Source organism: Citrus sinensis, chromosome 9, assembly GCF_022201045.2.
Source record: "Citrus sinensis cultivar Valencia sweet orange chromosome 9, DVS_A1.0, whole genome shotgun sequence".
In the NCBI taxonomy this organism is placed as follows: domain Eukaryota; kingdom Viridiplantae; phylum Streptophyta; class Magnoliopsida; order Sapindales; family Rutaceae; genus Citrus; species Citrus sinensis.
The window spans coordinates 23,855,679-23,872,853 of NC_068564.1; the positions used below are offsets into that span (position 1 = coordinate 23,855,679).

At 37.0% G+C, this 17,175-nt stretch overlaps 2 protein-coding genes and 1 non-coding gene across 3 annotated transcripts; all 3 read right to left on the reverse strand.

Annotated features, from left to right (window-relative positions):
• Positions 1-75: 75 nt before the first annotated feature.
• On the reverse strand, positions 76-1,277 carry LOC102625194 (chlorophyll a-b binding protein 13, chloroplastic). Its single transcript, XM_006464608.4, has 3 exons — positions 1,000-1,277; positions 742-903; positions 76-650 (listed from the first exon to the last, which is right to left on the reverse strand). The coding sequence occupies exons 1-3, from the start codon at positions 1,132-1,134 to the stop codon at positions 141-143; spliced, it is 807 nt and encodes a 268-aa protein (XP_006464671.1). The 5' UTR covers positions 1,135-1,277; the 3' UTR covers positions 76-140.
• A 335-nt stretch (positions 1,278-1,612) lies between these two features.
• On the reverse strand, positions 1,613-1,685 carry TRNAF-GAA (transfer RNA phenylalanine (anticodon GAA)). Its single transcript has one exon. It is a non-coding gene; the product is annotated as a tRNA-Phe (tRNA).
• Positions 1,686-2,171: 486 nt separating this feature from the next.
• Positions 2,172-3,745, reverse strand: LOC127899947 (putative F-box/LRR-repeat protein At3g58880). The gene is made up of 3 exons (XM_052434102.1): positions 2,800-3,745; positions 2,484-2,713; positions 2,172-2,387 (listed from the first exon to the last, which is right to left on the reverse strand). Exons 1-3 carry the CDS (start codon positions 3,743-3,745, stop codon positions 2,172-2,174), a joined length of 1,392 nt encoding a protein of 463 aa, XP_052290062.1.
• Positions 3,746-17,175: the final 13,430 nt, after the last annotated feature.

Sequence of the window (17,175 nt, forward strand, 5' to 3'; positions counted from 1 at the left end):
CATGGTTGCATTGTTTTAGGATTCTGAGGGTTCTAATGGGATATGATTCAACATTGACACAAGTAACATTGGATCTCAAAGGCAGAATATTCATAATCTACATTGCACATGAACAAGAATTAACAGTAATCATAATCAGTTTATGATCCAGGTACAAACTTGGTAGCATAGACCCAAGCATTGTTGGCAACAGGGTTCTCAAGGTGGTCCAGGAGGTTCTCCAAGGGACCTTTGCCTGTCACAATAGCTTGGACAAAGAAACCAAACATGGAAAACATAGCTAGCCTGCCATTCTTGATTTCCTTCACCTTGAGTTCAGCAAACGTAACAGGATCATCAGCAAGGCCAAGGGGATCAAAATATTGGCCACCAGGGTAGAGGTCGTTTCCTTCTCCGACACCAGGGAGGCCATTGATACGGAAACCCTCAACGAGCCCCATGAGGACAACCTGGAATCCCAGGACAGCCAGAATGCTTTGAGCATGAACAAGGTTGGGGTTTCCCAAGTAGTCAAGGCCACCTTCTGAGAAAATCTGAGCTCCAGCTTTGAACCAAACCGGTTCCTTGAAGTCTACTCTAAGCCATTTCTCGAGAACTTCAGGGGTGATGCAGCCTAGTGCTCCAAGCATAGCCCACCTGCCATGGATCACCTACAAATTGAAATAGTAGTATCAATATCTTTGTTGCTGTAACCACATTACCAGCCGACAGAGGGCAAGAATAAGAAGGAAAGAATATCACCTCAAGAGCCCTGTTCCTGGCAAAGGCCTCGGGATCAGCAGACAAACCAGCAGTGTCCCATCCATAGTCACCTGGAAACTCTCCAGTCAAGTATGATGGAGTCTGTGCTGAAAAGGGTCCCAAGTACTTCACCCTGTCTGGCCCATACCACAGTTCATTTCCCTGAACACAACAATATCTTCAATGAATTTCCCTAAACACAGAGACAAAGAGAGACAAAAAGGCTGAAGGTGTAGGTTAAGGTTACCAACTTATTACCATTGTGTACTTGGCATTCCCCATCGGAACAACATCTTTTAGAGCGTTAGCAGTTGTCCTACTCTGGCCAAGAAATGGGGTTGCCCTAAGAGAAGTGCTAGAGCTAGCAGTAGCAGCCGCCATTATTGATGCCATTGTCCTGAGAGTTGGTATTATGGATGTTGTGTCGGTTGGAACTGTGATGTTAATATGTGTCTGAAGACAATACAGAAAGAGAGATGAAGGGCGTTTGTTGTTATAACGGGAATGAAATGAGAAACAAGAGACGGGTGGTGTGGAGGAGAATGCATGAGCTGGAAATTTGTTTGTGGTGGGGATTCTGAAGTTTGATTCAACCAATCAGATGGCAGCTAAGGATTTTAAGTATCTCCTTCTCATATCCTATTTTATCCACACATCTTCTGCCTTCGCTTTGATTATTTTTTTACGCTTGAAAAAAATCTTGACTGTAATGCATCATATTATAGCGGTTTTTGTAGCGTAACGTGTCTCAATGTTACTGGACTAAATAGATTTTACACAAATGTCTCCTCAAATTATTGGATGATTTGATATTTTCGTGGCCGGTTGATTACGTTTGGTTCGCGGAGAATTAAAAGATGAAAAATCGTATTGCGGTGAGCGTGGATCGAACACGCGACCTTCAGATCTTCAGTCTGACGCTCTCCCAACTGAGCTATCCCCACAGTTGGTTTTCCTTTTAACTTTAAATGTTCTTATATAATTACTTTTTTGGTTAAAATAAAATCACATATTAGCTATTGAACTAGTTTTGGGCATTTCATTATATCAATGTTCTTCAATATAGCAGCAGCTGCAGATTCGACATCAGAACCAATTAATTGAATAGCACAAAAAATTTCAGACCATAATCAATTACAAGCCATTTTAATATTCAATCAATTTTATATCAGCCATGCTTTGTCGGTATGCACATGTAAACATCTTTCTTTGTTTCAGAGTGCAGGAGACCAATTTTTCTGTAATAACAACATGAGCATTTCCAGAACAGACAACAGCAATAAAGCTCACTGCAACTGTTCAAAGGAGAATGGAAGGTCTAAATTTACAAGAAGAAATTCTGATGCAACCAAATCTTAGTGCCTTGACTTCATTCAACAGTAACATTAACATAGCAGGTAACTGAACCTCTTTGATAGGCCTTTATCTCCTCAGAATGCGCCCGCCCCACCTTCGGCTGATGCATAGATATCCATCCTTCTCAAGACTCGTGCATTCTTCAAAAGGTACTCAATCACCTGCAATTCATGTAGCTTCCCTCCAAATCCCCGGACACTGATTCCCCTGAGACAATTCCGCAGACAGTCGGCTGGAACATCCCGTTCTTCCCATCGCTGGACACAATCTGGAAATTCACCTTTGGCCTCCTAATGAAACATAATGCCAAAGGGAATCGGTTAAAGATGCAAGTGTTTACTAATATCTACTTTGCCAACAACAATTAGTACAAAAGCCAAAGAAACCTTCTCCAAGTCAAGACTCTGTAGAAAAGGGGAACGTTCAAGTGCAAAGGGTAAAAAGTTCCAGCTGCAGCAATAAACGAAACCAAGTTTCAACTTTTCCAGAGAATAAAATGTAGGTAAGAGTTCAACATGTCCTCCTGTGAAATCATCATCATCATCACTGGAGGCAGCACCAGCATTTTGCCTTACGCGGATGGAACTGAGAGCCCTAGACATATAACAAGAGTAGCCTTAATAATTTATTCCTTGTAAGCAAATAAAAACTTAAAAGAAAGAATTATGAAAAAGAAAAAACAGATACTTACTCCAACTGTACATCCAGAAAGTGCAAGGGAATTGACGTTATAGACCTCTGGAAGAAAGCTGATCCTCTCGTCACTCCAATGATCAAAATCAAATCCCCCACCCCTGGGGCACATAAAAACACCTCCAATGCCAATGTCTGCCTTCTCAAGAAGATTTAAGTTTCGGAGGATATACTGGGCAAAAAAATTCTCTCTTAACTCAAGGCACACAAGGTTTTGCGTGTTGATCTCAAATGTTAGGGAAACATTGTCTTCATTATCAAAATGTTTATCCTCCAAGTAGAATTCAGAGTTCAGATTTCTAACAGAGGTAGAAACTACATCAAACTGAAATGGAAGTGGCTCAGCAATGTTTCCTCGCACATACAAATCATCTAAAACCGGACAGCAACGGTATAAGTCCCTATGATGGCCACTTACACCTAACTGAATAACATCCATGTGCAGAATCCTAAGACTTGGAAAGATGACCCGTTGGTCAGGATCAGGATCAAGAGTAATATTGCCTTGTAATTTCAGCACCTTAAGTGCTGTGCTGGTGCAAAGGTTTGAGGGCAAATCAAGAAAGTTATCCTCATTTATGTTGTCGACTCTTATATCTACTTCAACCACATTGTTTGTCCATCCACGAACCACCCAATCCCTCAAGACTTCCGCATCATAGCTTTGTAGGCAATGAAGGTAAAATCTTCGAATCACTAACAAATTCACTCTATCAAGAATATCACTAACGAATTCTTGAAAACTCCATGCTATAGTGTCGGGGGAGAGATCTGGTTCAAGAAGATCACTATCATCCAATGCAAGTTGGTGGAACTCCACCTCAGTCCACAAGTCAATCCATTGTCTAGAAATTAAAGAAGTGCCAACAGCATTTTTAGTGGGTAAACATGCTATTATATGGCGAAGGATATCGTCTGGGAGACCATAAAAAAAATTACGACGTCTAGGTGGCATAGTGTCAGTACTGAGTAGCTAATAGCTAATTGAAAATGTTTGTAAGCAGTTGATATCCCTCTCTGTTAGCTATCTCTCTCTGCATATTCAAAGACTATATTAGCAATTGACAGTGTACTACTAGACACAGACACAGTTCTTATGTTCAAAGTGAAGACTAAAAGATGGCTGATGAACTATAAAATTGAGACAAAGTTCCCATGAGACAAAACAGTAAACTAATTGGAAAAAGCAATTCAAAGTAAAAATATTTAACTTGCAAAAGGGATAATTTTAACTTGAAAAACTAAGAATTTATATCTACTATGTCTGTGATTGGGAGAAACTTAACAGCATTTAAGCTAACAGTAATTTTTTATTTTAAGAAATTTGGGCCAAAAAAAAAAAAGGTACACCGTGATTCAACCAGGCGAATCAATTGCTTGCTGCCTAGAAATTTTTCATCTTGTTTACACTTAAATTAATCAAAAATAAATAAATAGCACGTAGATCATCAGTGCACCTACACCTACCAGAGCTCTTCAGCTACAACAACCAAAACAAACTCGTGGTACCCAAAAATCTGATGATAACATATATTGCATGTGACTTGAAGCTCTACTCTTGGAAGGATGATTAAAAGAATCTGAAAGTTCGACTCTTCGTGGGATAATTAAAAGAATCTGAAAGTTCCATAAACATTACGGATAAAGAAATTTTCAGAAAGTTCTTGTTTTTCGGTTATTAAAATATATTCTCAATAAGGCACGAATAATTTTCAGCATTGCAGTAATTGGTCTAATGTTGTATAATCAATCAACTTGGCTTGGAACAGACATTGGGCACTACAGAATGGCAGTTCAATAAGGCTTGATGCAGATCGAAAAAAGTTCAAATGCACAGAACAAAGCTAATTTATGTGTCGCCAAACTATATAACAGGAAAGAAAATGAAAATTCCCATATATCCAGAAAGAAAATGAACTAAAACAAGAACCTATTTCATGTAAACATGAACTTATCATCACAAGATCCATCGAAGATCTCAGATCTAAAAGAATCTCCCAAAACCTAATTGAATTAAAAGATCCAGTCACATCATACAGAAAATAAGAAACTACAAACAGAATTTATCATTCTCCACACTGTTAATATGTTTTTACAAATCAATTGGTCGACACACTATTATGAAAAACCCCCAAAATCTCAAAACCGTAGCCAAATTATCAATCAATTGCTATGTTCATGAGAATAAAGAATCAACGTATGATGTTTCTACGACTAAATCAAGATCATAAACTCATTTCATGCAAAACTTTTTTTACTTTTAAAGTAAAATGACGAGTTAAAAGAAACAGAGAATTCACTTCGCGCACAAGATTCCTCTCTCTTCGAACGAAATTATCACAACAAATCCTTTGAAATTACTCCAAGATCGACTCTTTAAATTGATTTCTTGTGATTCTAGGGTTCTCAAAACCTCTCGTCTCTTTTTCCCGCGCTAAATTTCATAAACCAGTTAGTTGTGTAGATGCGGACCGCAAAAGGAGTTGATTCATTTTTCCGTTCATTTATTTATCTATATCGGTAGCCTTAAATGTCTTTTTTGCCCTTCGATCTGGTAGAGGTAATGCAATGGAAATATGGAAGTATGAAAGCAGTAAGAAGCTAACGAAGAGGATTAAAATGTCTTTATGCTGATTTACACAATTAGTTGGATGTGCAAATACCGACAGCAGCTCTAACAAATTCGGTTAGCCCCGTCAGCTTACTCGTAACGGCTTTTCAGCGGACTCGAAGAGTCTCAGCTTTGTGCAAATACACCCTTGAATAAGACTTTCCTTTATTTACGAAATAACCCCATCAACGTTTTAAAGATTACAAAAAAACCCAAATTCAGATATTATTGAATCAAATCCAAGACAAATCATTTGAGTTAATTAATGTATTTAAGAATCAATGTGAGAATCGATCATGGTACTTCAGGGGCATTGCTTCCCAATTCATTACATTTTATGATTTATGTGAATATTTTCATCATTAGTTGAGATATAAATATAGTCATATACATACTCTAAAGTGAATAGAAGATAGCAAATGTATGATGTATATAGCATTAACTTCTATATGATTGAAATCACCAAACTCCTTGGTATTTCTTAGCAGCGACCACCATAACTTCTCTTGCCAAATTGTAAACTACCATATCCCTAATCCAAGCACTATTAATTCTATCCACAATCACTCCAGGATCAAATGAACATAAAAAAGAAATTATAAATTAAAATTTTAATGAGGTTTAATGAGAAAATGAGTGTAAAGAGAAATTATAATAAATTGTGCTATTAATTCTATCCACAATCACTCCAGCATCAAATGAACATAAAAAAATAATAAATTGAAATTTTAATGAGAAAATGAGTGTAAAGAGAATTTTCATGGATTCATAGCTACACTATACCCTTTAAACCATTAATAACATTTATCAAAAAGGGAGGACTGATAATTAAATTAATTGTCAACACTAATTCTAAAGCCATAAACTGCTTGTACAAATAGAAGATGTGGCATAACTCTATTGGTTGGATGAAAATATCGCGTGATTTATTTTCTTATTTTGTAATCTTATATATTCAATTGACACTATGATCTTATATTAGTTTACACAAAATAATTTATACAAATAATTTGTGGTCGTAATATTACTCAATTATTAATTTATTCAAATCCATCGGTTGATAAGCTAGCATATATAACTTTTCTATACTAAATAAAACTTAAAATCTTCCTAAGACGGGATTCCTGAACAAACGTGATGAAGGCTATGAACGTAAAATAAGGATACTAACATAAAATCAAATACGCAAAACTCTTATCCATAAGAATCAGTATAATTAATTATACAAACTACGTTTTGTGTATAGCGTTAAAGCAAGCAAGATGAAAATTAAACAAGGAAACATGAAAGGCAGTGGTGCTGAACAAGGTTAGTGATGTCGAAGAGAAAATGAAGCATGAAATCCATGAAGCAGCATGGAGCACAAGCATAGAAAAAGACAAAAGTCCAAGGACTAAAAACCAAGAGGCAAGAACCAGGAACCAAGCAAAAGTAAAAAGTAGAAAAAAACAAAAGTCCAAGAACCAGGAACTAGGAACCAGGAACTAGGAACCAAGCAAAAGTGATAAGTAGAAAAAGACAAAAGTCTAAGAACCAAAAACCAAGAACCAGGAACCAGGAACCAAGAAAAGTCAAAAGTAAACTAGGAAATCAACAAATAAAAAGAAACATAGCCTTCAACATACAAGAAAACAAAGCGTAATAAAATTCTAATTAATCTAAAAGCTTCGAAACCTACTTTGAGAAGGAGACAAAAATAGACTTTAAATAAAATTCTAAGTAGGGAAGTGGATAAAAATTAGGAATTAGTAAAAACCTAGGATACCGAAAATTTGTATTGTAAATAGAGAGCTCCAGAGGTGTAGAAAAAGGCAAGAAAAAAAAATTGGCAAAAGAGTAGCGAGAAAAAAAAACTCCGTTGTAATCATTATTTTATAGTGAATTTGCTCTATTGACTCTCGTTGACGTAGGTCAAGTGCTGAACCATATAAATCTTTGGTGTTTTGCTCTTTATATCATCCTCTTTATTCAACTCTTCGGTTGACCAGAAATTAGCATCAACAGATTGGCGCCGTCTATGGGGAAGATATAATTAATTGCAAACAAAAAATCATTCAACTCAACATCATAAGCCAGCGAAGCCACCATAGCCATTGCAATTTGCCGTAGGTCACCAGCCCCTAAGGAGGTAGCGTACCAATATAGGCCTACTCCCACCACTTGCGCAACAAGTGGTTGATTTGACACAAAACATGAATTTAGTACTCCAGTACATAGAAGGTCAAAGGAATCGAGGGTCTGCCCTACTAATGGAAGAGCAACAGCAACATCACAAATATCATGGTGAGCATGATCATGAGAAGGAAAGATCTCAAGATGGCTCACGAGTCAGGAGCCATACCAATCACGCTAATTATGAAAAACTCGATCTACGACAAACATTAAACTCTAAAGATCTGCATGAGAGATTAAATGAAAAACGCCAGTCTAAAATCCAATCTAGAGGGTGTGAACTTGTTGAGTCTAGTACTGACTCGACGGGTTTGGAAGCAGAGTTGTGAAAGCTCAAAAAAAGAATAGATGATATTGAGAAAACTCTGGTTAGACCATACATGGAGGAGATAAAACCTTCATTCACCAAGGACATATTGGATGCACTTCTCTCTCCGAAATTCAAGATGCCCCAGATAAAATTATATGGAGAAGAAAGAGACCCGAAAGAACATCTAGAAACTTACAGATCTTGGATGGAGTTGCAAAGAGCGTCAGGAGCAGCCATGTGTAGGCATTTCTTGCTGACACTTACGGGAGCATCGCGAAGGTGGTAAAGAAATCTTAGACCAGGATCAATTTCCTCATTTGCCTAACTAAGTCAAATATTTATTAGCCAATTTGTTGGGGCCAGAGACCATCAGCTTCCACCGACTCATCTTTTGTCTATTAAACAAGGGAATGCTGAGTCACTGAAAGATTACATTACCCGCTTCAATAAAGAAGCTGTAAGGGTAGCAAACTATAGTGATGTAGTAGCCTTGATTGCTATTATGGCCAGATTGTAACTAGGAAAATTCCATCACTCACTTGCAAAAAACCCACCAAGAAGTTTTCACAAAGTTGTTATTAAGAGCCCAAAAGTATTCAAATGCAGATGAGTTAACTAATACGAAAAGGGGGACTGATTTAGACTCACAAAGAGTTGGAGAAAAGAGGAAAAAAAGGAGGAACAAATTGAGAATAAAGAAAAAGCAAGTAGGCCAGAAAACAAAAGTTCAAGAATTCCTCAGAGCAGGTTTCCAGGCTACACACCACTTGCTCTATCCAGAGAGCAAATACTGATGTAAATTAGAAACTTAGATTTACTGCGAAAGCCTAAAGACATCAAGACAACACCCAATCGAAGGGATAAAAATAAATATTGCCGATACCATCGAGATCATGGCCACAATACAAAAGATTGTTTTGATCTAAAAGAAGAAATAGAATCTTTGATCCAAAGAGGATATCTTAAAGAATTTGTGAGGAAAGATGGTGGAAGAATAGAGGAGTCGTCCTATGTTCCACAAAAAGAGCATCATCTGCAGCAGTGCGAGCAGAAGGCCACGACATTGTGGGTGGCACACCTATAATGACTATATTCGGTGGACCCACAGGTGGATGAGATTCTAATAGGGTTCAAAAAGCCCACACTAGAGAGGCCGGAAACACACCAGGAGATTTCCTTGTAAATTTAGCAAGCAGACCTAAAAAAGAAGCCAAAATAAGACATAATACCATCACATTTACAGATGAAGAAGCAAGAGGAATACATGATATACATTAGCCCCATGATAATGCCCTGGTCATCTCAATAATCTTGGCAAATAGGAAGGCATATAGAGTTTTGAAAGACAATGGAAGTTCGGCAGATATTCTGTATGCAGCAGCATTTGACAAAATAAAGATTTGAAGAGAGAAATTAAAACTAATACGCACACCCTTAATTGGTTTTGGAGGAGAATGCTTGATCCATTTGGTTTAGCATAGAGTTACCAGTGACAATGGGGAGTGGAACATCCGTCGGTTTACATTATCATTTTAAGAAGACCTGCTTTAAACATGTTCCAAGCGGCAACTTCAACTTACTATTTGATGATAAAGTTTCCAGCAGAAAGAGAAGTTGGAGTCTTAAGAGCTGATCAAGAGGATCTAGAAGATGCTACGCTACCGCTTTGAGAGGCATGATGGACAGACATGAAAACCTGCAGATTATGCTTGACCTAATGGAGGAAAAATGTGAGCAAATGGGCTTTCCAGTAGAAGAATTAGACACAGTTCAGCTGTAATAAGGAGATCAAAGTACGCACCCGAGTTGGCCAGTTGTTGACTCCGGAGCTACGTGCACAAATCGAAAATTTCCTTAGAGCAAATTCTGACGTATTCACATGGTCCCATGAAGACATGCCTAGAATCAATCCTGAAGAAAAAACCTATTGATTGATTGTTAATCTTGGTTTCAAACCAGTACGAGAAAAAAGAAGGTCCTTTAATCTATAAAGGTATAAAACAATTGCTGAGAAAGTTGATAAGCTGTTAAAAGATGGATTTATTGGAGAAGTGCATTACCCTACCTACCTAGCTAATGTAGTAATGGTTAAAAAACCAAATGGAAAGTTTACTGACTTAAACAAAGTATGCCCCAATGATAACTTTCCTTTAACCAGAATCGACCAGTTAGTTGATGCAATTGCTGGGTATGAATTACTCACGTTTATGTATGCGTACTCGGGTTACAACCAAATTTAAATGTATCCTTCAGATAGGGAGAAAACAACATTCATTACAAAAATAGGCTTATATTGTTATAATGTAATGCTTTTTGGGTTGAAAAATGCTGGAACAACTTATCAAATGTTGGTCAACAAGATATTTTCTAGACAGATTGGAAGGAATATGGAAGTTTATGTAAATGACATGCTTGTTAAAAGTAAGAAAATGGAAGATCACATCGCAGACCTAGAGGAAGCTTTTAAAATTTTGAAACATTTTAATATAAAGTTTAATCCAAGTAAATGTGTCTTAGAAGTCTCCTCTGGAAAATTCTTAGGATTTATGGTCAGTCAACGAGGAATAAAAGCTAATCCAGAAAAAATTCAAGCTCTCTTGGATATGAAGTCACCAAAGATGATAAAGGAGGTCTAAAGATTAACAGGGAGGGTTGCTGCCTTGAGTCGCTTTATTTCACGAGCAACAGATAAATGCTTGCTATTCTTTAAAACTCATGTGGAGGAAAGAATCTAGTATGGACAGATGAATGCGAGAAAGCATTTCAGGAATTGGAAAAGTACATGGGCAACCCACTAATTCTTTCCAAACCGGTTCCAAAGGAAAATCTATACATTTACCTAGTTGTGTCGGACTCAGCGGTGAGCTCAGTATTAATAAGAGAAGAGGATAGAGTGTAAAGACATATCTACTACATGGGCCATGAACTGTTAGATGCTGAAATGAGATATCAGATGATAAAAAAAATGGCCTTGGCATTGGTGATCTCTGCTAGGAACTGAAGGCCCTATTTTCAAGCCCACACAATAGTGGTGCTGGCAAATCAACCCCTCAGATAGGTCATGCAAAAACCAAAAGCGTCTGGAAGATTAGTCCAATGGGCAATGGAACTAGGAGAGCATGATATTCAGTATCGGCCTAGAACAACAATTAAAGGACAAACCGCTGTAGATTTTGTGGCAGAATTTACCAGTAATCGACTTAAAAATGAAAGAATTAACTTTGGAGCTTTGCTGATCTAGAAGTTGTATGTGGATGGTTCATCAAATCGACAAAGAAGTGGGGCATGACTAATTTTAGTGACTCTAGAAAATACTGAACTAAGGTTTGCCCTTCGATTTGGATTCCAAACCTCCAACAATGAAGCGAAATATGAAGCACTACTCGTTGGACTTAGATGGGCAAAAGAAATGGGGGTAGCAAATATATAGTGATTCACAATTGATTGAGAACCTAGTTAAGTTAGAATACCACGCGAAAAAAGATAAAATGATGGAATATCTTAGGAAAGTTAAAGATCTGTTCAAAAGTTTTATGGAATACACTATAACGCAAATTTCAAAGGAAGAAAATAGTAAAGCAGATGCTCTTGCCAGGTTAGCTTCAGCTATTGACACAAGCCTGACCAGACTTATTCTTATGAAATTTTTACCGAGTCCAAGTATTAATGAAAAAGAGAGTAGTAAGGTCAATCTCGTTGCCACAAGTGGGAGTTGGATGGATCCCATCATCAATTATCTAAAAAAATAAAAGGTTAGCAGAAAATAAGCAAGAAGCAAGAAGGATAAAATTGAGGTCAGCACGATATGTGATTCTAGAGGATGTGTTATACAAAAAGGGATACTTGTTGCCCTACCTTTGATGCCTAGCTCCTGAAGAGGCAAGTTATGTGATGAGAGAAATCCATGAGGGAATCTACAATAACCATTTTGGAACTAGGTCTCTAGCTCTAAAAACAAGTTCGCCAAGGATACTTTTGGCCCACAATGAAAGAATATGCATACAAGTTTGTCCAGTGGCATGATAAATTTCAGAGATATTCTAATATCCCTCGCCAGTCTCCAAAACAACTCACTCCAGTCACCAGCCCTTGGCCGTTTGCACAGTGGGGCATAGACATCATTGGTCCAATGCCAATAGGCAAAGGTCAAACCAAATTTGCTGTGGTGGCAGTGGACTATTATACTAAATGGGCGGAAGCATAATGTTGATTGATTTCTATAATCAATTATTATCAATGCCAATGTACAAGTATACACAACAAGTAATAAAGTGATGAGTATTCAAGATCGTCTCCACAGGGATTGATGTTACTCAAAATGCTAAAGCAATCACAATAGTGCAAATCAACTAAAGACCGAAACAAATAATTGTCAAATAATTCTATCGTAACTAATAATTGTGAGAGATGGAAATAAAATAATACTGTAATGAAATAAACTAAGTTACATGTGTCTAAGATTTAATTGAGAATATAGTAGTTGAATGATCAAACTCTCCTAATGCAGTGATTGTTGTTTACCAAATTAGCACCAGTTGTTACAATAAGTGCTGCAGCAATGGGTAGAATAAATCTGCATCCGCAGCTATCGCATGTTGGAAATCTTATACCTTTAAATCTACTAAAAATGACCAGTTGCTCATATATTTATGGTACGACATTATAACTTTTAATCTCTCCACCCTACAAGGTGAACACCTATGTCTAGAGTGTCACAAATTTTAACTTCAAGTATTGCCCTTATGGGATTCAAGGTAACCTAATCCAGGAAACTCAACTTAAGAACAAGTAATACTCTAATAATGTCCGCTAAGACATGCCCTTTTGCTGCTCTATCTTAACTGAAACTATTAAATAGGTGGTCAACCGAAATAACAATTGTATTCATAAAAACTACTAGAGTATAATGCTACAGCATTACCATAACAACATAAAAGAAGAGTCAAGAACCCATTAGATTATTTGTCACTCAACCACAAGTAAATTTAGTTCATAATCTGGATGAGAAAAATAAACACAAATATATTGATCTCGGAATACATTCAAACAATTCAAGGAAGAAGAGAAAATATAAGTTGAGCACGATAAAAGACAAATAATTCTGCACGGTTTTTTTCTTTGTTTCTGAATAGCACTCCTCAATCTTGATCTCCTTCTTCTTGCCTTTGTAATTATTTTTTATGATAATTCCTTACCGCCTTTCTATGTGGTGCACGCCTCCTTTTATATTGCAAATTATGGTAAAAGACCCAAAGTCCATGCGCCTGCATGCGTTTAAATTAGGAAACATGCAGATCGCAATTTTATGGCTGACCCACGCTTTAAGCTTTATCCCGCATTGCTCTCTGATTGCTGCAGCACTGGTTGCTCTAGCATCCACAACAGCACTGCATTATTCTCGATTGTGCTTGTCTTCTTTTGTGGCCATCTTCTTTCCTCGTCTTGCTCATTTAATGTCTTAGCATCCCCTTATAAATTTAAAACCTATAATTATGCACCTGTTTTTAACACAAATTACTTGATTTAAACAAAACTTATTAAAACCCAATTAAAATGAATGTTTATGCAAAAAGGTAACCAAAATATAATAAAAACACATTATTTGCTCTCTAAATGATCTTGATTTAAGTATAGAATTGATGTAATAACTCTGATTTCCTAGAGTTATCACATAACCTTTGGCCCAAATTACAGAATAAAAGGCAACAGCTTTTGTATGGAAATCTATTACATATAGGTTCGGAATCCCTCAAGCTATTGTTATAGATAATGGAAAGCAATTTGACAATCCTCGCTATCGGGGATTATGTCAGAGTCTTGGAATCAATAATTTCTTTTCTTCACCAGTCTACCCTTAAGCTAACGGGCAAGTAAAGGCTATTAATAAAAAAATCAAGCACCACCTAAAGACCAAGTTATAAAAGCACAAGGGAGCTTGGGCAGATTAGCTCCCATTTGTATTGTGGTTGTATAGGACAACGCATACTACAACACCTAGAGAAACACCATATTCCTTAGTGTTTGGTATGAAAGTAGTGGTTCCAGTTGAAATAGAGATGCCATCATATAGAGTGCAACACTTTCAGCCAGAGCAAAATGAGAAGCAGATAAAATTCAATCTTAACTTACTGGAAGAAAAGAGAGAACATGCCTAACTTAGAGCTGCAGCGTATAAGCAAAAGGTAGCTCAATTTTTTAATTCAAAAGTAAATTCAATAAGCTTCTGGGTTGGGGACTTAGTTCTTAGAAAAGTATTTCAGAACACCAGAGAGCAGAATGTTGGAGTGTTGGGGTCGAACTGGGAAGGTCCCTACAAAATAATAGAAATTGTTCGTCTTGAAACCTACAGGATAAAAGATATGAGTGGAGTCGTGCTCACGCGTCTTTAGAATGCGGAGCATTTAAGGATCTATTATCTGTAGAAAGTTTATTAATTTTTCAGTAGTAATAGTAAAGCCCTCCTTAAGCCATTATAAAATTTAGTTGTTACCAAAGGACCGTTCATGGTCAAACTTATAGCTATTTATTAATAAATGCATTTTTTCTTTCACAATCTATGTTGTTTTTCTTTTTAGTTTCTTGTTCTAACCAGAAAGAAAAATGAAAAGTTGAGAGCAAATTTCAAGCAATTTCTTGGAAAAGTTAAAGCATGCAGAAAAATTTAAAGTAAATTTCCTAGCAAAGTTAAAGCAATTTCCTCAAGTATGCAGGAAAAGTTAAAGCATGCCAAAAAAAAGTTAAAGTAATTATTAACGCATGTTTCCTGGTGCAAGAAACAAGCAAAAGAAAAGTTAAAGCAAGAAAAGTCAAAAAAGAAAAGTTAGGGCAGGGACAATTAAGGCAAATTTCAAAGCTTGGTGCAGAAAAGTCAAACGAATTTCACGATTCTAAGGGACTTTCCAAAAGTTAAAGCATGTTGAGCAAATTCCTAGTTCAAGAAAGACTTAGTACACAAAAATTGAGGTGACAAAAAAAAAAAAAACTTCATAAGTCCATTACAAGAGAAGTGGGAAATAGAAGCATTATATAATCCTATTAGCTTGATACAAAAAAAAAAAAAAAAACAACTTCATAACTCCATTACAAGAGAAGTGGGAAATAAAAGTATCATATAATCCCACTAGGTTGATACAAAAAAAAAAAAAGAGGGGCATCATGCCATGATCAGTCCTTGTCTTCATCACTTCTAGAAAACTATAGTCAAGGTGAGGATAATGACTTCTATCAATGCTTTTCCCTTGGCAGCACCTTTATGAAATTCCTCATCAATAATGTTGGCAAACTCAGCAGAAGTCTTGTATTCCTCTACAGCTGAAACTTTGGCCATGGACATTTGAAAATTAAGGTGATTGAGGGAATTTGACAAATCTTCAATCTCAGATTGGGATAGAGCCCTCAGGTTGTCATACTCAGTTTTCAGGTTCTCATAATTTTCTTTTAACTATGCCACACGAGCTTTTTCTTCAGTCAAGTTTCTCTAGCTCAGCAATCCGCCTCTTAAAAGCCCGCCCAGATTCAATTAGTGTGTACCTTTTTAACATCAAACTTTTGATTCTTTTTCTGGATACTTGGATGGCACATGAAAACTGTAGTGAAATAAATAAAAATTTTAATAGATGGACATCTCGTTGAAAAACCAAGAGTAAGGAAACGTAAGATACCTAACAGATATTATTTAACATGATGTCAGTTGGGTTACAATTTTCAATATGCCTCACGTCATTGGAAGAAATGTACTGGGGCCAAAGTTGGTTGAAATAATTAAGAAACGTCTAAGCAGAGTCCTCCCAGGCAAAGTTGGGTAAGCCCTCCACCACAGACAAGGTCCCTTGGCTTGAGTCTGATGGGAAAAGAGCAGAAGCAGATATGTTGGTAGTAGGAGAAGAGCTGACAGATGGTGGATACATAGCCATGTTAACAGCTGGCAATGTCTCTTACTAGGGATGATTAGGAATAGCAGCATGGGAAAATGATCCTCCAACATGAAAGGTAGGCTTGTCTTTCTACTAATCTTAGAAGGAGGAAACTTTTCAATCTTCATCTTTTTGTGAGCTCCATCATTCCCGGAAGACATGGCTAAAAAAAAATTACATGTTTCTGCGTGATCAAAAATATGGAAAAAGAGCAAAAACTCACCTCTAGGAGTATCTACAAGATGTGCAAGGGAGATAAAACCAAAAATTGACAAAATAATCCGGTTGGAAAAGATATGTCCAAGATATGTGCTCTGACGGAATATTGAGGACACTCAGTAGCAACTCTCTCTCATTACCAGAAATAAGAGGAGGTGTATTCCAAGTAGCTAACTAAAAAAAAAAAAAGGGTTAGTGACGTCGCGATAGTGTATCAAAATAGTGCCTAGACAGTTATGTTGGGTACAAAAATAGGTTTGAACCCGACATTTAGGGTTTATATCACTAAATTCCCCAAACTCTCAGTCTCAACCAGCAAAAAAACCATGAGTCTTTCCAAGACCCCCTAGAAGATTTCTTTTGGATAATTAAAAGAGGAAGCTTAGATCAGGTACGCACGTAATACAAACCCTTAATTGGAGGGCCCTGATTAGGATTGGGGATGGCCATCAATTAGTAAAAAAATTGAAATTGTTGGAAAGTAGGGCCACAGAGGTTTTTCTATTTCCAAATGATGTGCATGCCTATCATAGCACGCCATACAATTGGACTTAATTGAGCAGAGGCACACTTGAAGTTGCTAAACATGTACCTAAAAAAATGATAAAAAGGGAGTCTCACACCATGGGTAAAAAAATCAGGGTGTATGGTGACAATGTTGGGAGGAGGATGGCTAGGTTTATCATTTTCCTCAGCCCTTTCTAAGAAAATGGAACGAGGTATGCCGTAAGAGACACGGATGGATTCAAGTGACATTTCACCCATGTGGTTAATCTCTTCATCTATACTTCACTTTGTAGAGGTAGAAGAGGGACCGGTAGAGATAAAGTGGGGAAAATGAAGAAGGGGTAAAGTTTACGGTGAATGGTTGACTAGTTATAGGTTGATAATCATCTTCCTCTAGAGGATATTCACAAAGTTCAGATTGAGAAAAGTCTGGTGAATCGAATGACATTGTTGATAAAAGAGAGAGAGAGAGAAGGAAAAACAATGGTAAATACTCACCAAAAGAGAGTGGACGAAACTTAAAAAAAAGTTGGTTGTTGAACGAGAGAGAAAATACCAATTGATGGGTAGAAGAGGTGACAATCAAGTATAAATAAGCGAGGAAGTAGCTCTTTTGAGCTTGAATAATAAAGCCCTAAAAGAGCTAGGGGGCA

Excerpts from the sequence above, each read along its gene's own strand:
- LOC127899947 (XM_052434102.1), bottom strand. The coding sequence starts at position 3,745 with ATGCCACCTAGACGTCGTAATTTTTTTTATGGTCTCCCAGACGATATC. Across the intron at positions 2,714-2,799 it reads TTCCCTTGCACTTTCTGGAT|GCTACTCTTGTTATATGTCT; the intron begins GTACAGTTGGAG and ends TAAATTATTAAG. Across the intron at positions 2,388-2,483 it reads AGAGTCTTGACTTGGAGAAG|GAGGCCAAAGGTGAATTTCC; the intron begins GTTTCTTTGGCT and ends ATGTTTCATTAG.
- LOC102625194 (XM_006464608.4), bottom strand. The coding sequence starts at position 1,134 with ATGGCATCAATAATGGCGGCTGCTACTGCTAGCTCTAGCACTTCTCTT. Across the intron at positions 904-999 it reads GGAATGCCAAGTACACAATG|GGAAATGAACTGTGGTATGG; the intron begins GTAATAAGTTGG and ends TGTTGTGTTCAG. Across the intron at positions 651-741 it reads CCAGGAACAGGGCTCTTGAG|GTGATCCATGGCAGGTGGGC; the intron begins GTGATATTCTTT and ends TTCAATTTGTAG.